Here is a 22,474-nt window from a genome sequence, read left to right on the forward strand (position 1 = left end):
CAACTTGTGATTTGGTGTTTGATTATTTTGGTCAAAAGTGTTTTTATTTCAGCTGTGCAATGGCAGAATCATTTTCCCCTGAAGAAGCTGATAACTTGTTAAAAACTTTTCTAGCCATGGGTGTTAAACCTAAAGCTTCCAGTAAAGAAGACCTTGAGAAATGGATGAAAGATTATTTTACAACAAAGGAAGAACTTCATCCCTCACAAGAACATCTACCCGCGTTAAGTCGAGATAAACCACGGGAAGACATTAAGATGCTGCCAGCTTTACCCAAGGTGTCATTTTTCTCTGGGGATCCAGCATCCAAGTCTGAAGTTTCTTTTGACGTTTGGAAGTTTGAAGTTGAGGAGTTGGTTCAGTCAAGTTACAACAAGGAACAGATTCGACAAGCCATCTTTAAGTCATTACGTGGTGAAGCAGGTAAGATAGTGATGAGGTTAGGACACAGGGTGGAGTTAGATCGTCTGTTAAAGAAGCTGAACAGTGTTTTTGGACGTGTTGAGGAGACACAAGATCTGTTAGCTGAGTTTTACTCTACGGTGCAGACTCCGAAGGAATCAGTTGCGGAATGGGGTTGCAGACTTGAAGATATTCTCCAGAAAGCTGTTGATCGTGGTGATGTTTCACAGGATGCTACCAACGACATGTTACGTACAAGATTTTGGAGTGAACTTACAGCCAGTATTAAACAGCAAACTGCGCATAAATACGATCGTATTAAAGATTATGAGGAATTGATGGTGGAAGTGAGAAAGATTGAATCTGAAGTTTATTTGTCATCATCGGAGAGAAAAAGACCATCTGCATCTCATCATATTAAAGCTGTAACAGAAGACAATGAAATGAATCTTTAACACAGACTGTACAGGCACTTCAGAAAGATGTAAAAGATCTGAAGAATAATAGACCGGATCAGAGTAACAGTAGACAGGAACACGAGGAACCTACATGTTTTAGGTGCTGTCAAAAGGGACACATCCGTACAGGTTGTCGTGTTAGACTTAACAAGGATTTAAACTGCAAGAAGTCTTTGTCGAAGGGCAGACAATAGGCTTGGGAACTAAGAGCCCTGTTAGTTTATTAGGGAAGAGTAATGTAGCTCCAGTATTAATTGGTAATTTGGACTGTCAAGCATTGTTGGACAGTGGTTCCCAAGTATCAACGATTTGTGAATCGTTTTTTAGAGATAACCTTGAAGGTGTTTGTGAGCTGCAAGGATTAGATACTTTGGTGAATTTAGAAGATGCTGGAGGAAATAAACTTCCATACTTAGGTATGATCGAAATTGACATTGAAGTTCCTAGGATGACATCAGCTGCAATACCATGTATATTTTTAGTAGTACCAGATACATCATACCATCAGATCACACCAATACTGCTTGGTACTAACATTTTACAACATCATTTGGATACAGTTATCAAAAAACATGGACTTAACTTTCATCGACAACTTCAAGTGGAAACTGCCTGGTTGCTAACATTTAAATGTCTTAAAGTTCAGCGAAATGTGTACAAACAAGATAAGTGCGTGGGTATTGTGAAGTGTGCTAAACGAAATTCTATATTGTTACACAGCAATAGATCTACAGTTATAGCAGGAGTGGTTACTGCTAAATCAAGTGTTCACTGTAAAGCGATGTGTCAACGTTCTACACAGTCCAAGATACCAGACACTGTTGAAATTTCACCTGTTCTTGTCGATTTTCATCCAGACAATAACGATCTTGTCTACATCAGAATTTCAAATCTATCCACTCATCCAGTTTCAATTCAACCACAGTCCATTATATGCGAACTACAACCAGTAACCATTGTAAACAGTATCAACAAGAGTAGTACATGTTCTTCTGTTCAAGTTGGAAGTGATTGCAGTATTTTGGATAAAATTCATCTTGGATCAGCACTTACCGTTAGTCAGTTAGAAGGTGTTAAGGATTTTATCAGTGAATGGTCACACATTTTTTCTCACAGTGATACTGATATAGGCTGCACTCATATGGTTGAACATGCTATTAACCTTACAGATGAAGAACCATTCAAGCAAAAGAACAGAAGAATACCACCATCTATGTACAATGAAATAAGAGAGCACCTTAATGAATTGTTGACTGGAGGAATTATTCAGAAATCGCAGAGTCCTTGGGCATCAAATATTGTTATAGTGCGGAAAAAAGACAACTCCATTCAACTATGTGTTGATTATCGACAGCTGAATCAACGTACCATCAAAGATGCTTACGCACTTCCCAGAATTGAAGAAATGCTAGATAATATGGTTGGAGCTAAATATTTTTCAGTCCTGGATATGAAAAGTGGATACCATCAGATTGCGATGAAAGAGTCGGACAAGGCAAAGACAGCATTTACAGTAGGTCCTCTTGGGTTTTATGAGTATACACGCATGGCCTTCGGATTGACCAACTCACCAGCCACCTACCAAAGACTGATGGAGGAGTGTTTAGGAGAGCTAAACTATAAGATCTGCATGATTTACCTTGACGACCTGATTATTTTTTCCATCGACGTACGATGAACACCTGGAGCAACTGCAACTGGTATTTAAAAGACTTGAAGAATGTGGATTGAAGCTTGCGCCGAAGAAATGCCATTTTTACCAACAGGAAGTTAAATATTTGGGCCACATAGTTTCCGCAGAAGGCATAAAGACTGATCCAGCAAAGATTGAAAAGGTCAGGGACTGGAAAACACCAACAACCCCAGATGAGGTAAGGTCATTTTTAGGTTTTGTAGGTTACTACAGGAGATTTGTAAAGAACTTCTCTACAATTGCCAGACCTTTGAATGAGCTTTTAGTAGGACCAACTTCCAAGAAGAGGGGGAGGAAGACGTCAGATGACAAGTCAACACCAAAATGGACATGGGGACCAGAACAAGATAGCTCTTTTGAAGAACTGAAGACATTGTTACAGTCACCACCTATTCTGGCTTACCCAGATTTTTCTAAGCCATTTTTGTTACACACAGATGCGAGTGAACGAGGATTAGGCGCTGTTCTGTACCAATTGCAAGATCATAAAGAACGAGTAATTGCATATGCCAGCAGAGGATTATCGAAATCAGAGAAAAATTATCCTGCACACAAGTTGGAATTTTTGGCGTTGAAGTGGGCAGTGACTGATAAGTTCAAAGATTATCTCTACGGAAACACCTTTACCATCTATACAGATAATAATCCACTTACTTACGTTCTCACAACAGCAAAGCTTGATGCAACTGGTCACCGTTGGTTAGCGGATTTAGCAAACTACAACTTTAACATCAGGTACAAACCAGGAAAACGGAACATCGATGCTGACTGCCTTTCAAGAATACCCAATCCACCGGAGGATACTTACAAAGAGATGAGTCCCGATGTTTTCAGAGCACTCAGTGAATTCCAAAATGATAATGGCTATGTGGCGTGTTTAGTGACTCAGATCATCCCAGGTGTTACCAACACACAGATGTTTCCTGCTCATGAAATAGACTGGATGAAGAAACAACTAGAAGATCCTATCATTGGACCCCTTCATCGAGCAGTGAAGAACAATGAAAGACCACAGTCCCCACCCAGCAATCGGGAAGAAGCCATCTTTCTTCGGGAATTCGACCACCTCACTCTGAAGTCAGATGTTTTGTACCGAAAATCTGTTGTAAGTGGACAAGAAGTTCTACAACTGGTGATTCCTTGTTTGGATAGAAAGGTAGCTCTGCAAGGTTGTCATGATGATGTTGGACATCTAGGAAGAGACAGGACGGTTTCTTTACTGAAGGAACGTGTGTATTGGCCAAGAATGACGACAGATGTAGAAGATCACATCAAGACTTGCCAACGTTGCATAATGAGGAAGTCTCCAACCAATACAAGAGTTCCATTAGTTAACATCCATTCAACTCAACCAATGGAGATAGTTGGTGTAGACTACATGTGCTTGCAAGAGTCAAAAGGAGGTTACAGTTACATATTAGTCATAACCGACCACTTCACCAGATACGCCCAAGCCATAGCTACCAAGAATATGACTGCAAAAGTAACAGCTAAAGCTTTGTTTGAAAATTTTATAGTTTACTACGGGTTTCCAAGACGTCTGCATAGTGATAAAGGAGGAAGTTTCGAGAATAAGATCATCGAAGAAATGTGTTTACTAACAGGAATGCGGAAATCCCATACAACACCTTATCACCCTAGCGGCAACGGAATGTGCGAGAGATTTAACAGAACCCTTTTGAATATGCTTGGAACTCTTGAGAACATCGAAAAAACAGATTGGAAGACGCATTTACCATCTTTAGTGCACGCCTATAATTGTACCATCCATGAAACTACCGGTTATTCACCTTTCTTTCTGATGTTTGGGAGGAAGCCTCATCTTGCTGTGGATGTTTTGCTTGGTTTAGTTAATCAAGAGTCTGCAAACAGCTACAGCAAGTATGTCGCTGATCTCAAAGATAGTTTGGAGATGGCTTATCTCAAGGCTTCTTCTGAGATTAGTAAGGCCCAGTCACATCAAAAGAAAGTTTATGACCGGAAGGCAAGGAATTCAATCTTGGAAAAGGGAGATCGCGTGCTTGTGAAAAGACTGTTTTTCAAAGAAGGTAGACACAAGATATCTGACAAATTGGAAGATTGCGTCTATATTATAAAGGAACAGCCCAATCAAGATGTACCGGTGTATGTGCTGCAGCGGGAAAATGGAACTGGTACAACACGTACATTACACAGGAACCATCTTCTTCCCATAGGGACTGTACCTATGGAATTATCCCAGCCACCACCAGTACCAAAACCTAGAAGGAAAGTAACATCTATTCCTGAAATAATTCCAGAGGAACCAGGTACCTCAAGTGATGATGATCTGGAGATTGTTATTGTGGAAGGGAATGATGTAATCGATTCCCCAGCTAGCTCCACAGTACCTCTCCGTGTTGAAGAAGAACTGGAATCTCTATCCAGCCCTTCATCTGAGGAACCAGATGTAGATGAGCCTGTACCAAGGAGATCCTCAAGGAATCGACAGCCACCAGCCCGTTATCAAGACTATGTATTAGCCCAGACTTCAACTTTTTCTGTTCAGTGTCCAGCTACAGTCTTGGCGTTGCTGCTGTCGGATGATTTTATAGGTTTATAGGTTTGAACAACGTAAAAGTCTAAGTAGTGTTTTAAAGTTGACTTTTGGTTTTTAGTGTTTTAATAGGATGTCGGGACAACATTTTCTTATTGGGAGGGAGTATGTAGCGAAGCGGAATTTTAATATGTTTATAGGTTTTATTATGTCAAGTAATATAGTGTATTGAGAGAGTGCACCTTTAAACTAACAAACTGACACTAATTTTAATTGCAACTGGTCTATAATAACATCTCTCCTTTAACTTGGATTGTTAACCTGTACTGTTTTCTTAGAGCCCAAATCTTGGGGTGAGTACAATTCTACTCCCTTGGTTACAAGCAAGTTTTCTTTTTATCTGAACCTCACTTTAGACATCAGACATTAGATAGATTTCGAAGTGTAAGGACAATTTGATATCTTCAATTAAATTGTTTAACTTTATTTTCCAAATCTAGTTAGGTTATTTTCAGGGAATTGTTCCAGTTATACTACTTCAGTATTACAGGTATGTGTGCTAATTCTCTTATTTTGGGTAATTGGGGTTTAGATGGAGCGGATGTAGGAATGATAGAAATTGTAATATTAAGCAGCCATTTTATTTAAATAGATAGAAAATAACATGTAAAGATCATTAGTTTTTCATATATAGATATATATAGTAGATTATAAGGTACCGTTTTGAAAGTATATTGTATGTATAATCAGAATAATGTTATTTTCCAGAATATAGTTATCTGAAGATTTTGTTCACCATCTTGATAGTCTTATTTAAAAACCCCTTCTTTGGGTATGTTATCAATTACTTATATTATATTTAGTATAAACTTAAGGCCTGTTTAATATGTTTAATTTAATTAGTGATGTATTTTAGTGTATAAATTATTGATATATTTCATTGAGTACCAATATGCATGCCTTACTATTATTTTATTGCACTCAACTGTTACTGTGATATGTATATTAATTTTAACGTATATATATTTCAGGGTTTTTAATAAAGGTTTAAAAACTAACCACCTTAGTTTTTATTGAGAATTTACACCCCCCCCCCCCCCCGGTTACATATATAATTACTATGTATTGTTTATTGTTACCAAGTAACCTCTAGTATATTAGAGGAAAGATTGTAGATCATAGGTAGAACCACACAGGCAGGCAAGGGACATACTGAAGGGCAGGTCTCTGATAAGTTATTTCTTAGATGCTGTTCCTTATTAAGTTACTTAGCCTGTGGGTCAGTATTATGTATATATATTATCATTGTTAAATATTGTTACAGAATATAAGATTATACTAAGAGAAGTGAGTTATTGAATTATTGTATGTTCAATCTTACACCCCCAACTAGATTGAACATACAACCCATCGTCGCAGGTTGGACCATAATCAGGTCCCCTAAACCCCGGATGATATATGGGGAGTGCCAATTGATCAACAGAATCTCACAAGCCAAGCGAGTGTTCTTCTTTGTGTCTACACCCTAGAAAAGAAAGCTGATATTTTACTGATTTTTCTTCTTTTCGACTAAACAAAGAATGATGGAGAGTTGTAACAACCATGCTACATATTTACAAAAATTCTCAGGTTATGGACAAAAGGACCCTATACTATGGCTAGATTCAATTGAAAGTTATTGTGTTCTTCAAAACTGGGAAGAGGACAAATATAAAGTAACAGGCCTTAGATTAGCTATGAAAGACAATGCCGCTGTATGGTTAAAATGTCTGCCAGAAGAAACAAGAAGTGACTATAAATCAGTGAAAAGTGCTTTTATAGAACAATACTGTACAGAAGTGGATGATGGTACAGAAGTGTTTAGGCTAATTACACAGAGAAAACAACCAACCAGGAGAATCTGTGGATGATTATCTTACAGAAATGAAAAGACTTCTTTTAATGAGATCCAAATATTTTCCAGAGGATTGGACAGCCAAAATTATGAGAAATGGACTGCAACCAGAAATACAAAAATGGGTTGCTTATAAAGACAAGTCTCATACAATAATGGGAGTCAAAAAATGTGCAAAATTTACAGAAAGTATATGTAATTATTATGCAAGGGAAGAAAACAGTGAAAAATTAGAACTTCATCAAAACAAACAATCAAAACTTGAGGAGGTCGTGAATAACTATCATGCACTGTCAAATCAAGGCAACAATGAATATGAACAAGTTTCAAGACATTACATGGAGTATGGACAAGGCCCAAACAATAGAATGGATTATAACTAGATCTGCATAGCAGATATGAAAGCTTTCATATTAACTGCAAAGGGGGTTATTAGAATCTATTGAAACAATAAGTATAAATGTCATCAGGTATCTGAAAAATTACATTTACCTTATGAACAAAATGGGAAAAATACAAAACAAAAATTGTCGACTTGTGGCTACCATCCAAGGCATATTTAGAAAACCGTATATTATATTTATAGAGTACGCAGGACAGGAATTAGTTGTGCTTCAATGTAAACCGGCCCGTTTCTTGCCTTTAGTTTTAGAGTTAGGTGTGATTTTCAAAAGATTCAATCGGAAATCGCTGAAAATCAATTGGCTTCTTCATCTCATGACCTTAAACACTGTATAAATTTAAGGTCAATCGGATATTGAATTTAGCTTCTAGAGCGTCCACAAGATTTTTTAAAGTGATCAAGGGCAATAACTCTCACGGTAATTATCGGAAATGGCAGTAAATATCAGATATCGCTGAAAATCAATACTGTAGGCATCTTCGTGTCATGACCATAAATTTAGAGTCAATCGGATATTAACTTTGGCCTCTAGAGCGTCCACAAGATATTTTGAAGTGATCAGGGGCCACAACACTGCGCATAAATTTAAAGTCAATCGGATATTAACTTTGGCCTCTAGAGCGTCCACAAGATATTTTGAAGTGATCAGGGGCCACAACTCTGGCAGTAAATATCAGATATCGCTGAAAATCAATCGCCTACTTCGTCTCATGACCTTAACCACTGTGTATAAATTTAAAGTCAATCGGACATTAACTTTGGCCTCTAGAGCATCCACAAGAATTTTTTTAAGTGATGAAGGGCCATAACTCTGACAGTAATTATCGGAAATCGCTGAAATTCAATTTCAATGTGGGCGTATAAAAATTAACCGATGGCATATAATATTTAATGTATGATAAAGACAAAATAGTCGATTTCGGTTTTTGGTGTTGCGCTCATTTTAAAAAAAAATGTCTTTTACGGATAATGTGTATAGTACTAATAGCAATCACATACGGAAGAGGCGATAAGATCCCTTTGCATTTGCAATTTCAAAATTAATTAAAACCAAATTTAAATTCCGAAAATCGGTTGTTTATTTTTTGCTGAAACTCCTTTTTTTAATCTGATCAAAATGGGAGTAAGTCACAAAATGGGAGTAAGTCACAGAGTGGTAATTGGCATATTGTGTCCAAATTTCATGGTTTTGGGACAATCGGTGCCGGTTTCGTGGCGAAATTCCACTTTTTTCGCCCTTACAGAAGCCGTAAATGGCGGAAAAAAACGAACGGCAGGAACCGTGTCAAGAACAAACGATCTGAACGAATGCTGGTATCGCCTTGAAGTTTTCAGTGCACCTAGGTACCAACGTGAAAAGTTCCTCGCCGGAATTTGGTAGTCAACGTACCTTTGGTTCCAGCGTGGCACATGCGCGAAGCAAAAAGAAATTACGGTCGATTTTGGGATTTTGGCTATATTTCGGAGTGGTTTGGTAGATGACGGTGGATCAGGGACTCAGATTGATCTAAAATGGCGATCATAACACAACATGATAATCACTTTGAAGTATAGGTAAATTTTCGCGACCGGGTTGTTTTGCTCTACCCAGGCAACGTTCCTGTGCTCCGATTGCCTTCAAATTTGCACAGAATGTACCTTGGGATTCTAGCTATCACATATTAAAAATAGAAGAGTGTTGGATTCCGATGGGATTCTAGCTATCACATATTAAAAATAGAAGAGTGTTGGATTCCGAGAACGTTCAAAATAAATTCAAAACCCACCCCCAACAATCAAAGGTTTTTTGCTTAAAAAATTGCCGTATTTTATCGAATTTTTATTGTTCTTGATATCTGAGGATTTTCTCAATTTAATATGTGATAAATATCATCGCGGCGCAGCCAACCGCTAGAAATTCCAGAGATTTGGACCACCGGAAGGATGCCTCAGCAGTCAAAAAAGGTCAAAATAGGCGATTTCGGTTTCTAGTGTTGATACATCGTTACGGTCATTTTAAAAAATTGTCTTTTAAGGATAATGTGTATAGTACCAATACCTATCACATAAGGAAGAGGCGATAAAATCTCTTTGCATTTGCAATTTCAAAATTAATTAAAACCAATATTAAATTCCGAAAATCGTTTTTTTGCTAAAACTTTTTTTTTTTTTTAATCGGATCAAAATGGGAGTAAGGCACAGAGTCCGGGGTGGTAATGGGCGTATTGTGTCCAAATTTCATGGTTTTCGGACAATCGGTGCCGGTGTCACGGCGAAATTCCACTTTTTTCCCCTCATGGAAGCTGTAAATTGACTTCGAAAAAAAACGACGAAAGGCAGGTGACAAGAACAAACGACTTGAACGAATGCAGGTATCACCTTGAAATTTTCAGGGTACCTAGGTACCAACGTGAAAAGTTGCTCGCCGGAATTTAGTACTCATGGTACCTTTGGTTCTAGCGTAGCGCATGCGCGAAGTCAAATCCAGCTAAACTCGAAAACAACCTTGTCGGCACGGAAAACATCAAAGGAGAAATTCGAATAAAAAATGATACAATGATTTCACACAACAGGCCAGCTATTAGCCTCTCGATTGACAAGAGTTTCATCGCCCTCCATTCATTATAACCAATGTCATCGTGCCCTAAAGAATCAACAAATCAGCTGGCTTATCTCTGCTTACCCTAAGCAAAAAATGCTCATCTTTGGACTCAATCATGACATTGACCTAGTGAACGCCTACACCAAGTTTGAACATTCTAGCTTAATTAGAAGGAGAGTTCTTGTGTTCCAAAGTCCCGGCCCTTCAAATTGCTTCTATTTTTCATTTTCAATTCAAAATGGTGACCATCACGTGACCGAAATCAAAATTCTGATCCGATAGATTTTTAGGCATTCCTTCCAGGATTCCGAAAATATGACGCCCGAGTCTGTAAGTAAAATAGCAAAAAAGCCTTTTTGATTTTTCACGTTTAAAGATGGTGGCACTTCCGGTTCGATCGACAAACTCCATATTTTGTGTACGAATCAGTAATTACTTGTCTAGTATCGAATTTTTTTTTTAAGTTATTCTGACCTATATTTCGACGATTTTTTTGAAAACTTTGATCCTTAATTTCACCAAGGGGAGATAATTTAGAAAATTTCCAAGGACATCATTGAAGTCGCATTGGCAAGATCTACTAACATTCTAAATTTCACGAAAATCGCACAACTATTAAAGAAGTTGTCAAATTGGTAATAACTTCCGGTTCGAAATGACAGCGACGAATTTTCGAAATGCCAAAATCCGAAATGGCAGATTTGAAGTAAATGTTTCAAGATACTCAAAGAAAAAAGAATTAGTAAAATAGGTCAAATAGTCACAAAGTTACAGCATTGTAGGTCAAATGCATTCCTTCGTAAAATTCGGTGATTTCGGATTCGTAAAACGTTTTGAAAATATATTTAATCAACAGCCACCACCCATTTTTGGGGGGATAGGTAAAAGTTTCAGAACGATCCTATGGTTAGATTCTGAGAAATCCGATTTGTGGACAAAACACAAAAAAAAAATAACAATAATAATCTTAACAGAAACAATAAGCTTTCATATGTAATATGAAAGCTTAATGAATACAAATCAAGGCTAGCAGAAGGTAGGTGTGATTACAATTATCATAGTGGCTATTCATCATATCAGAACTATAGGTTTTCTCAAAATTCACATATGGATTTGTGTCCCATTTATGTATCAGATAACACTAACCATGATAGTGCTAGGAAACGTCCTCAAAAATATAATAACAGACATAGAAATGTTACACATTATAACAAACTTCCATACAAAAGTCAAAATTATATCAACTATAAACAATCAAATAATAAAGAATTACAAAATAGTCTGTTAATTAGAAATAGGTATTGTGACAAAAACACTCAGTCCAAAAAGAAACAAAGTCACAAAAATATCATCGATTTATCAATTAATGTCGTAAATGCGGAGCAAAATAGTTCCATATCAGTAATGTTAGGGAAAATATGTATAAGAGCGTTAGTTGACTCAGGTGCCAGTGTGTCTATAATATCTAAAGATCAATACAATAATAGTGGACTGAAAGACATACATAAACAACAACCAACTGAGACTGGACATGTTAGAGGTGTTGGAGGTTTACTAACAAAGGTACATGGCATTGTGTCATTACCAATACGAATAGGGCGACTAACACTGCACCAAGAATTCCTTATTTTAGATAGCAATGTCCACTCCTTAATATTAGGTGTTGATTTCTTACAAAGACAAAAGGCAGTGACAGATTTTGATTTACAGACACTCGGTCTTCAGAATGGAATAACAGTTGTACCACTTGGAGAAAAACAATCATCAGTTACAAGGTATTTGGTCAAATTAAAGGACAACTTAAAAATTCCAAAAAGAACAGAAGCCATAGTACCTGTTGTTATCGAAAACGTTGGATTGAAAAATGGTATAGGCACCATTGAAGCAAATAAAACACTTATAAATAAATGTTATGTACTGGGTGCTAGATGTTTAGCTTCATACATACTGCTAAACCCGACCAATGATGATGTGAGCCTAAACAGTAAACAAGTGTTGGGTATGCTGTCATGGGTGTGCGAAGATGAAATCCTACCGGAGCTAACTGATGAGCATCCACATGTCAATGTCATGCAAGAGTCATTGGACGTTGCTGACAAAAACAAAGCATTCATTGAAGAAGCTAAATCTCTGGGTGTGGATTTAAGTGAGGCAGATCTAAAGGAACATCAAAAGCAGCAGCTGCTGACATTAATTGGTCAGAATAGGGATGTCTTTGCAAAAGATATGTCAGAATTAGGCTCATGCAATGTAAAAGATTCCTATCATACCATTGACACAGGAGATGCCAAACCAATAAAACAAAGGTTTTATCGAGCAACACCAAAGATGAAAGAGAAAATGTCGAAAATGATTGATGAAATGCTAACAAATCAAGTAATTCAACCTTCTACATCTGAATGGTTATCGCCAGTGGTTCTTATCAGAAAGAAATCAGGTGATCTTCGGTTTGCCATTAATTACAGAGCCTTAAACACAGTTACCAAACCAATCCATTTCCCTTTGCCCAGAATGGAAGATGTGTTCGACTGCATTGGAGAGTCTCATGCTAACATTTTTTTCAACGTTAGATATGTTTTCGGGGTATTGGCAAGTAAACTTGGACCCTGCCACAAAGCATAAAACAGCGTTCACATGTCACAGAGGTGTCTTTGAGTTCAATCGGCTACCCTTTGGCTTGTAGAATTCACCAAGTGCTTTTCAACGTACTTTAACAGAAGTCCTGAGAGATCTGACATGGAAGATAGCACTAGTGTACGTTGATGATATTATAGTTTGGTCCAGGTCATTCGAAGAACATTTGAACCATCTAACTATAATTTTTAGCAGGATTCGAGATGCAAACCTTTAGTTAAAACCTTCCAAGTGTCACTTTGCGGCTCAAAAGGGGTTATACTTAGGTCACATCATCTCAAAAACTGGTATTGCTGTGGACAAAACAAAGACCGAAGCAGTACAGACATTTCCTCGACCAAAGAACGTCAGTGAAGTCAGAGCATTTATAGGACTGTGCAGCTACTACAGACGGTTTATTAAAAACTTTGCACAGAAAGCAGCGCCACTCAACCAATTGCTACGGAAAGATGTGGCATTTCAATGGACACCCGAAATAGATGAGGCATTCAAAATGTTAAAGAGGGCTTTGATGTCACCACCAATACTTCGATACCCAAGTTTTGAAAAGAAGTTCTTGTTGCATGCAGATGCAAGCTCCAATGCCATTGGATATATATTAGGACAACATGATGAAGATGGCAAGGAAGTTGTAATTCAGATATAGAAAAATATGTCCGGTCATGCGAAACCTGTCAAACGTCAAAACCGTACTACCATAAAAAACCAGCCACACTTCGTCCACTACCCATTGGCACCACATTTAGCAGAATCCATATGGATTTCTTGGGCCCACTAAAGACAACAAAAGAAGGATATCATTCAATTCTATTGATTGTATGTCCCTATTCAAAATGGGTCGAAGCATTTCCCTTGAAGTCAACAGAGGCCATAGTGATTGCAAGAATACTTTTTGCAGAAATAATATGCCGCTATGGGACACCAAAGGAAATTCTAACAGACAGAGGGCAGAATTTTATGAGCAAATTGATCAACGAAATATGTAAACTTCTGGGGGTTAAGAAACTTAATATATCAAGTTACCACCCACAAACAAATGCAGCATGTGAAAGGATGAACTCAACAATACTGACAGCAATCCGATCTTATTGCAGGCCAGATCAATCAGATTGGCCAGATATTCTTCCAGGAGTCCTTATGGCTTACAGAGCTACACCAGCTACAGAATCTACCAATATGAGTCCCTTCCATATGTTATTCGGTCGCGAGCCCACACTCCCAATTGATGTTGAACTACTACAACCAGACAACCTTAAAAGAGACGCAAAACAATATTTTGAGCAGATGCAAACAAATCTAAAAACTGCGAACGATATTGCAAATAAAAACATTCAAAGGGCTCAAGAAAAGTATAGTAAGCAACACAACAAAAAAGCGGCACCACCAAATTTTAAAAAGGACTAAATGGTTTGGTTATACTGTACTAAAGTACAGATAGGATTTTGTAGGAAACTTCAACGTAAATGGGTAGGACCATATTATATCTGTCATGACTTTGAAAACAACACCCATAAATTAAGAAGGAACGCTGATCACCAGCTCGTCAAGTCACCCATTCATGCAGACAGATTAAGGCCTTACATTGATCCTGCAAAGTGCCCTACCAATTTGCCTGAGATCCCAGAAGATCAATCAAAATCTGTCACAAACTGCTGATGCACAACCGCACCCCAATGCAAATAATGATAACAGTAACAGTGAGCTAACTACACAACCTAACAACAATACTAATAATGACGAAACACAAAATGTACAAATTCAACAAACAAAATTTGAAGACAAACATATTGACAAGATACTGCAGTCAAGAAAATACAGAGGGCAATTTTGGTATAAAACACGACTTAGGGAAGTAAAAGGACCCCAATGGATAGTTCAGGATCTTTTGCCTCAAGATCTTGTACGAAATTTTCATGCCACAAAAACCTAAAAAGGACTGGTAAAGAAAATGGCAAAGAAAACAAGAAATAATTAATCTCTTCCCCATTCCCCCCCCCCCCCTCAAACTTCAAGTTACCCCTGATGATGTGGGGCCAAGAATTCGTCATCCGCAAGCTAAATTGTGAATCGTAAAAGGCGATTAAAATCTGCAATAAGGAAAGAGATCTGAGTTTTTTTTGTTATTTTTATTTTAACACATATCATATATTGGCTTACATAGAGGTATATAGAGTCAAATGGCCTAGCTAACCAAATGATTCAACATACAGAAATGCGTATATATCATTGGTGACGATCAGTGTTATATAAGTACTATAACAAAATTATTTTTTGTAAAACAACATTGATCTCATTCCTTCAAACAAACTGCCTATGGGCAAGTCCTTTCACTTCTAAAAATACACAAGAGTAGGAATCTAACTAGCAAAACCAAAAGAGTGTTCAGAAGATACATTAGATGAGAGCATGAATCCAAAATTATGAGAGGGCTATATTTGTCTGATAGTGAGACTATTGTGGTAATATACATCACACCTATTTTACTGGTGTTCAATGATGAATATTCATATTTTTTTTTGATTGTATATGTGTTCACAGTATTGGTGTTCATACTTTACTATATTATAATACCATGTATATAATCATAAAGTGTCATTCTATACTTTCAAGGCAGATTTTAATAGTGCATAGCAAGTGACTAATGATCAAATAGCAGCAGAAATTGGAAGAATAATCCTTGTCTGACATGCAAAACAAGATCAGGGTAGGGCTGAACCGAATAGAGATAGTAATTATATGCATTTATGAAGCATGGTACATTTTTTTAAAGGCAGATGGCTCATTTTTGGGAATCTGAAATATATGAAGTTCAATTTGAATGTTAATCGTGTATGCCTGCTTAATGCATTCTACACTATTTTGTTTAAATTATTATTTTGCCATTTGTGAATCAGCCTTTACTAACTACTGCCACTTTGTGTTGTAGGATATGTTTCTGTTGTGTTCATTATAAAATGACACCCAACATCATAAGGTACTTATTATAAAATGTTAATTATGTCTTAAATATTGGATATTAGGATCCTATAGTTTCACGGCAACATAACATCAACATTGATTGAAAGTGATCAGTATTGAATTCTGATTCGTCTTTGGGAATTCGAATATTATGAAAAATATTGAGTTACAGACTTAGCTCCTTTAATATAGGCCTACCAGAATGATGTCGGGAGAAGAGTTTAAGAACAACGTCTGAGTGTCGGGTCGACGCTTAAATAGGTGGCGTCCATATATGACCAGGTAGTATTTAATACAGCCATTCACCCAATACAGGGCTAGACTTACACCACAACGTGGCTCCCAAGATGGATTATCTATAGTAAGTTATCAATGGTCAGCTATGATAGAGATTAGAGACAATAGTAGTAATGAGATAATCCATCTATAAACATTAGGCAACTTAGTAAATGAATGAATGGATGTCACTTAAATACTACCCATTAACAACTATAAAATATTATTAAGTTTAAATATATATAATTACTATGTATTGTTTATTGTTACCAAGTAACCCCTAGTATATTAGAGGAAAGATTGTAGATCATAGGTAGAACCACACAGGCAGGCAAGGGACATACTGAAGGGCAGGTCTCTGATAAGTTATTTCTTAGATGCTGTTCCTTATTAAGTTACTTAGCCTGTGGGTCAGTATTATGTATATATATTATCATTGTTAAATATTGTTACAGAATATAAAATTATACTAAGAGAAGTGAGTTATTGAATTATTGTATGTTCAATCGTACACCCCCAACTAGATTGAACATACAACCCATCGTCGCAGGTTGGACCATAAGCAGGTCCCCTAAACCCCGGATGATAATTTCATGAAAGAATTCACTACAAATGCACAAAACCGAAACGTCCGAGAACCATGAAACAAAGCATAGACTGGCACAGATGTCTCACTACACGCTGTGGGATTGTTTGCCAATGATTTTGGAGTGTCTGTGCCAACTCTGCAACAGTTCGTTGTGGCACGGCTTGAGTTCGAACCCGTCGTCCAAGTTCATCCCAAAGGTGTTCGATCGGGTTCATGTCGGGAGACATAACGGGCCAATCCATAACATGGACATGATGATTGTTCAGAAAGTCTCTTGTGAACCTGACAGTGTGGGGACGGGCGTTGTCATGATGGAAAACCATCTGTCGACGGATGCCATGTTGAGCCAGCAATGGAAGCAACACCGGACAAAGGATGGCGTCAACATAATGTTGAGCGTTGAGATTGCCTTGGACCACCACCAACTGGGACCGGAAGTTGATGTTGATAGCGGCCCAAACCATGATGCCATCTCCCCCCGAAACGATCCCTTTCTAGCACGCAGTTACGAGCAAAGCGTCCATGTCGACGTCAGTAGATACGGTGACGTCCATCAGGAAAACTGAGGTTGAATCGGGATTCATCCGAGAAGATGACATTTCGCCATGGTGTGTTGTGCAGATACCCGATGGGTGGACATTAAAGTGTCTGGCGACGGCTACCTGTGAAACCCCCTGATCCAGCATGCCAATAGCTCTGTTCCTGTTTTCTTGTGTAAGGCGTGGCATTTTTCCGAAGTGATGAATGTTGAAATTTTGATCTGTATTTAAAGGGCCAGAGTGCAGGGAATGCACATGCAAAACATGTGACATGGGACTGCTTAAAATCGTGAAAAAAGACAAGTGTTGTGTTTGCACAAACAAAGTTCATTACCATGAACTGATATTGGGTTCAAACCCAGAACTCAACAAAAAGAGACCCATCACAAGTTTCACCTATGTGCCGTAAGATAGGAAAGCCCCAAAAAACGTTTACCAGAAATATTTCACGAATTAGGCATTGTGTTTTTAATGGCTTTGAGTATATATCTACAGATGAATGAGAAAGTATATCAATGAATTACAAAGACAAAGAGTTGAAACACTCCCTCCAATGTTCTATCATATTCCTGATATTCCAGCCAATGTTCTATCCTATTCTTGAAGCAATGGTTATAAGTGTTATCAACTCAATCCCAAGCATGGAATCCATGTACCACTACCAAAGGAGCAAAATCAGCAGGAAAGAAAAGACAGACAAAACTAGTAGGGGACCCCAGATATATGAACTCACACAGCGCATGACATATTAAGATCCCTGCTACAACAACACTGATAAAATAGAATTCTGTTGTTGTACCTTATTACTGTTTAGAGCATAGACATATTCACTGGTTGTATCTGATGCTGTATCAGGCTTTAGTCCACTTATTCCAACTAGTTTTTCATTTTTCTCCTCCCATGGTAAACCAGGTGTGGTCTTTTGCCAAAACTAGAACAAAGTAAAATAAATGTTATTTTAAGCCCCAACATGCCTTAACATCGTTTAAATATACACAAAAGGATCAATGATTTATATACATGTACCATATTTTTGATAAGTCTATCTAATTTCTCTACGACAAAAATTAACTACTGTGCCATTAAGTACAACAAATATATGTTAGCTTTTGTGAGAAGTGGTATCAGATAATATGTATCATACAAATGAAAACAATTCAACACACAGCATTAACATACTTTTACTAACTGACCATCATTGGTAACTTAACTTGTACTAACTGACCATCATTTGTAGAAAACAGTGTAACTTACCTGTACTAACTGACCATCATTTGTAGAAAACAGTGTAACTTACTTGTACTAACTGACCATCATTTGTAAATAACAGTATTACTTACTTGTAGTAACTGACCATCATCAACAGATAACAGTATATGTAAATAATTATTAAATGTTGATGTTATTATTGATGTTATTAAACTTCTTTTTAAACTCTTTTTAAGGTTCTGATCTTTCTTTTGATCATCCTTTTGAAAATCAGAACTTTTACTTTGGATAGCTCTACCATAAACGTTATCACAAATCTACAATATATATATATATATATATATACCAGTATGAATTATTTTAATAAAGTAAACTATTAAACTAAGCAAAACCATGTACTGTGGCATTGGGTGGGGTGGGAGGGAATAACTTCCGGACATGGTTACTGGTTTTCAGCATGGTTTTATATTATAACAATTTTCCGGTATTCGCTCCCCCTACTAAACTGTCATTGTGGCTGAGTATAGATATGCTTGCCTATGTCTCTATCAGCCAGTATTAATAGAAGATTTCTTTAACAAGAGTTCCTAAACAGCATGTCCTTGCCAAAGAAGAGACAAGAACATCTTTCGAAACTAGGGAACAAAATTAATCTAGCGGTACACTACATATTATTCTTGGATGAAAACTTCACTCCCTTTTTATGCGACAATATTGTGTAAACAAGAATAACAGATAGCCACACAATTTTGCAAAGTCTGGAAATACGCCCGCACAGCAGCTATATCTTGACCGCAGCTTATTTTGAAAGGATAATCTCTTGCATGTTTACAAGCTTTTTCGCACATTTCAATAAGGTTTGTCCTTTCATGACCCAAATGCTGAATTTCAATAAGGTTTGTCCTTTCATGACCCAAATGCATCACATCAAATTTGAAAAACATCCGTCAAAAACTCTAACCTCAATCATAAATGACAGACGAATTGATGGGGCGAAGACCATAGAGTATACACTCAAAGTACATGTTGGAGTATAAAAACTTGAAATCATGCAGAAATGGCAAAACAGCTGATTAACAAGCCAACAGTGAGGCTGATGTCCCCCTGCCGAAATCCCAAAATAAATAGATGACACTTATTAATTAATTGCAAAATTATTTTTTTAAAAAGTATCAAGCAATCAAACTGAATATCAACTATACCCTAAGTTTCATCACTCTCTATCAGATAGAATCAAAGTTATCTTGTCCCTAAGTCAAAGCATCAACCAAAGAAATTGTTTAACTCTGCTTAGCTTTAGCTCGAAATGTTAATCACTGAACTCTACATCAAGTTTAAACATTCTATCGCTCCTTATGTCAAATCTAGTTTAAAATATTTGATTATTTCGAGATCAAAACATAGCACACTTTAAAACTCTGAGTGAAGGGGTAATCATTAATCATTTTCTGAACAGACTGCCCCTTTAAAATGTAAGTAATCTTATCGTTGAAATCAATCAGCTGCTTGATCTCATGAACTTCTAACACTTCGCATAAAGTTCAAGTTGATCGAGTGTAACTTCAGTCTCTAGAATACACACAAATTTTTCAAATTGATCAAGGGTCATAACTCCCAAATTGCTGAAAATTAACAGACTTCGTTGTTTCATGAACATAATCAAGGGCAATAACTGTGACAGTGTAACTTATTGCAAATTGTTGAAATCAATAGGATTATTCATTCCGTGAACATAATCAAGGGCAATAACTCTGTTTGTAATTATAGGAAATTGTTGATAATTAATAGACTTCTTTGTCTCCGGAACATAAACACTGTGTACAAATCTAAAATCAATTAAATGATAACATCAGCCTCCAGAGTATCTACAAGCAATATTGGATGACTGACGGACAGATGGTCTGACAGGGTTGGCAAGAACAACATTTCAATGTGGGCACATAAAAAACACAATTTGGGTAAGTAATTAAAGCTGAGAGTATTAAGTAGATGTGAGAATCTTCAGTAATAGATACATCTTGGAAATCCTACAACAATGTTGAATGATGTACAAGTCAGTAATTCATATCAAATCTCAATACCCTCTTCTTCCACGACCATATCTATAAATGCTTACCTTATCTCCTGATGAATTTTTACACTGTTCATACGGTCCAAACATCCACTCTGGAACAGATGCGATCTCTTCATTACAATTAGTCTTAATAAAATCAAATTCTATATCAATACGTTCCAATCTAAATGAACAAACCTTTGTACCAGACCATGGATCAGGTTTATCTGATGTGTCATTGGATGCTTTACTAAACGCAATAATCAGTGCTGATTCCTTAAAATTGTTGTTAGTATAATGTCCAACTGCGGCTGAAGTTGCAATGGTATATTCTTTTCCACAATTCATAGGAATTTCTAAAAATGGATACACAGATTTAGTACCATTATTCAAACAAATCCGAAATATGGTGGTCTCAAAACCTTCAAATTTTGTCACACTTTTCATTTTAACAGTTAAAAAATAAATAAACTTGTCACTTTTGAAAACTTTGATGAACCTTACTATCAGTTCTTTACGATATTTTGAAAAAACGTTTAATCCATGGTCACCAATATACTTGATTCTGTTTTCATTATCCACAAACTTTCTGAATGTTATCATATTATTTGGACTGGGTTGGGAAATAGCAACTATAAATTCTTCTGTTTCTTCTGCTAAAAACAACACTAACACAGGACCTTTTCCACCAAAAGAACTTTCATTATTTTTTCCTTGTGATATCCACTGCCATGTTGAAATATTGTTTAAATCATGGTAGGAACACAAACCATCACAAACAGAACCACACACTAAAAGTTTCCGAGCAACATGATTTATCTCTAAAACATGTATTTGGTTATCACTGCCAGTAGAATTTCTTTCTAGTTTTGAAGTACACGGAAATGAGGAGGGATAAGGGCCAATCTGTAGTGAATTTTTGATCATTAAGTTTGAAGAGAAGTGAAATAAATAATTAACACCTGAAACATAAACATCACCTGTATTACGATCAACAGTCACCTGGTTTGGGTTCACATAATCCTGGAATTTATATTCTTCTCCTCTACTAGAGTATATGACAAGAAGAATTAAAAGTATGTTAATCATGGTATCTGTACAATATCAACTTTTCATATTTCAAATATTCTTTCTTCGAACTTTCTCCTGAAAAGGACAAATTATTATATGATAATTATAGCTACATAATAATCGAGTTCATTAATAAAATCATAAAATAAGATACAGTCATGGCTAGATTCATTTCTAGTTGTGTGAATATTGGCCAAATTCACCATATTGTATGAATACTGCAAAAACACACATTTTTGATCTGAAACACGAATTTGGAACTTTTCTTTTCCACATATTTTATTGTAAAACATGTGGCGTAAATAGCCAAATATGAATAAGAAAACTATTCACATTTTCAGAATGGATAATGATTGGTTTCAACCGTTTAACAATTTACAACCGTTTATTGAGACATCTTTAATCACTGTCATTATAGTATAATTTAATTTGTAACAAATTTAACAATAAACAATGGCTTAACAAATTAATGGTGTAATTGTTTCAAATAAATGCATCAGATCAAAAATATTACAGATGAAAAGAAACACATATTATATTAATAAATTATCTACACTGCATTGAATAAATACCTTACAAATATTACTGTTTCTATAGGTCTATACTACGGAAGCGTAATAGGGCCACATATTTTTTTTTATTATTCTATTTTCAATTTTTCAAGATACTAACTTGAATTTTCAAGATACTAACTTGAATTTTCAAGATACTAACTTGAATTTTCAAGATAGTTACTAACTTGAATTTTCAAGTTACTAACTTGAATTTTCAAGATACTAACTTGAATTTTCAAGTAACTGGTTCAAAAAAGGCCTTATTCTAAGTTCTAAATGTGTTAGTGTTCTGCCTTTAGTTTAAATCATCTCATTAAATTCTATTTTACGAGTCTAACAGTTTTGAGAGTTACTAACTTGAATTTTCAAGATACTAACTTGAATTTTCAAGATACTAACTTGTTACTAGTTAGGCCTACTTTTATCCGTTACATATCTGTTACATTTCTGGTAGCCTATATTTGTGTCAAGGCTGCTGTGTGGGCGTATTATCTTTCTTGTATGTCCTTTTACTACCCGGAATTTTCAAGTTATTGACTTACAGGCTTTAAAATTTAGAAAAGAATAAATTAATGGCCCTATTACGCTTCCGTAGAATTAACAGAGGGGGGAAGAGTATTGCGTTTATACTAAGCTCTGATAAAA

The 22,474-nt window shown here is 36.4% G+C and overlaps 1 protein-coding gene across 2 annotated transcripts in view; it reads right to left on the reverse strand.

Annotated features, from left to right (window-relative positions):
• Positions 1–22,474, reverse strand: part of LOC130013543 (hepatocyte growth factor receptor-like) — an 86,619-nt gene that overhangs the window by 43,099 nt on the left and 21,046 nt on the right. For both annotated transcript variants that reach the window (XM_056102169.1, XM_056102170.1), the window contains exons 2-4: positions 20,268–21,350; positions 18,283–18,468; positions 17,742–17,873 (exon numbers count right to left, since the gene is read on the reverse strand). In XM_056102169.1, coding sequence (XP_055958144.1) covers positions 17,742–17,873; positions 18,283–18,468; positions 20,268–21,293 — 1,344 coding nt within the window. In that variant the 5' untranslated portion in view covers positions 21,294–21,350. The remainder of the gene's footprint in view (positions 1–17,741; positions 17,874–18,282; positions 18,469–20,267; positions 21,351–22,474) is intronic.

The sequence above is a fragment of the Patella vulgata genome, chromosome 7 (genome assembly GCF_932274485.2).
Source record: "Patella vulgata chromosome 7, xgPatVulg1.2, whole genome shotgun sequence".
In the NCBI taxonomy this organism is placed as follows: Eukaryota; Metazoa; Mollusca; class Gastropoda; family Patellidae; genus Patella; species Patella vulgata.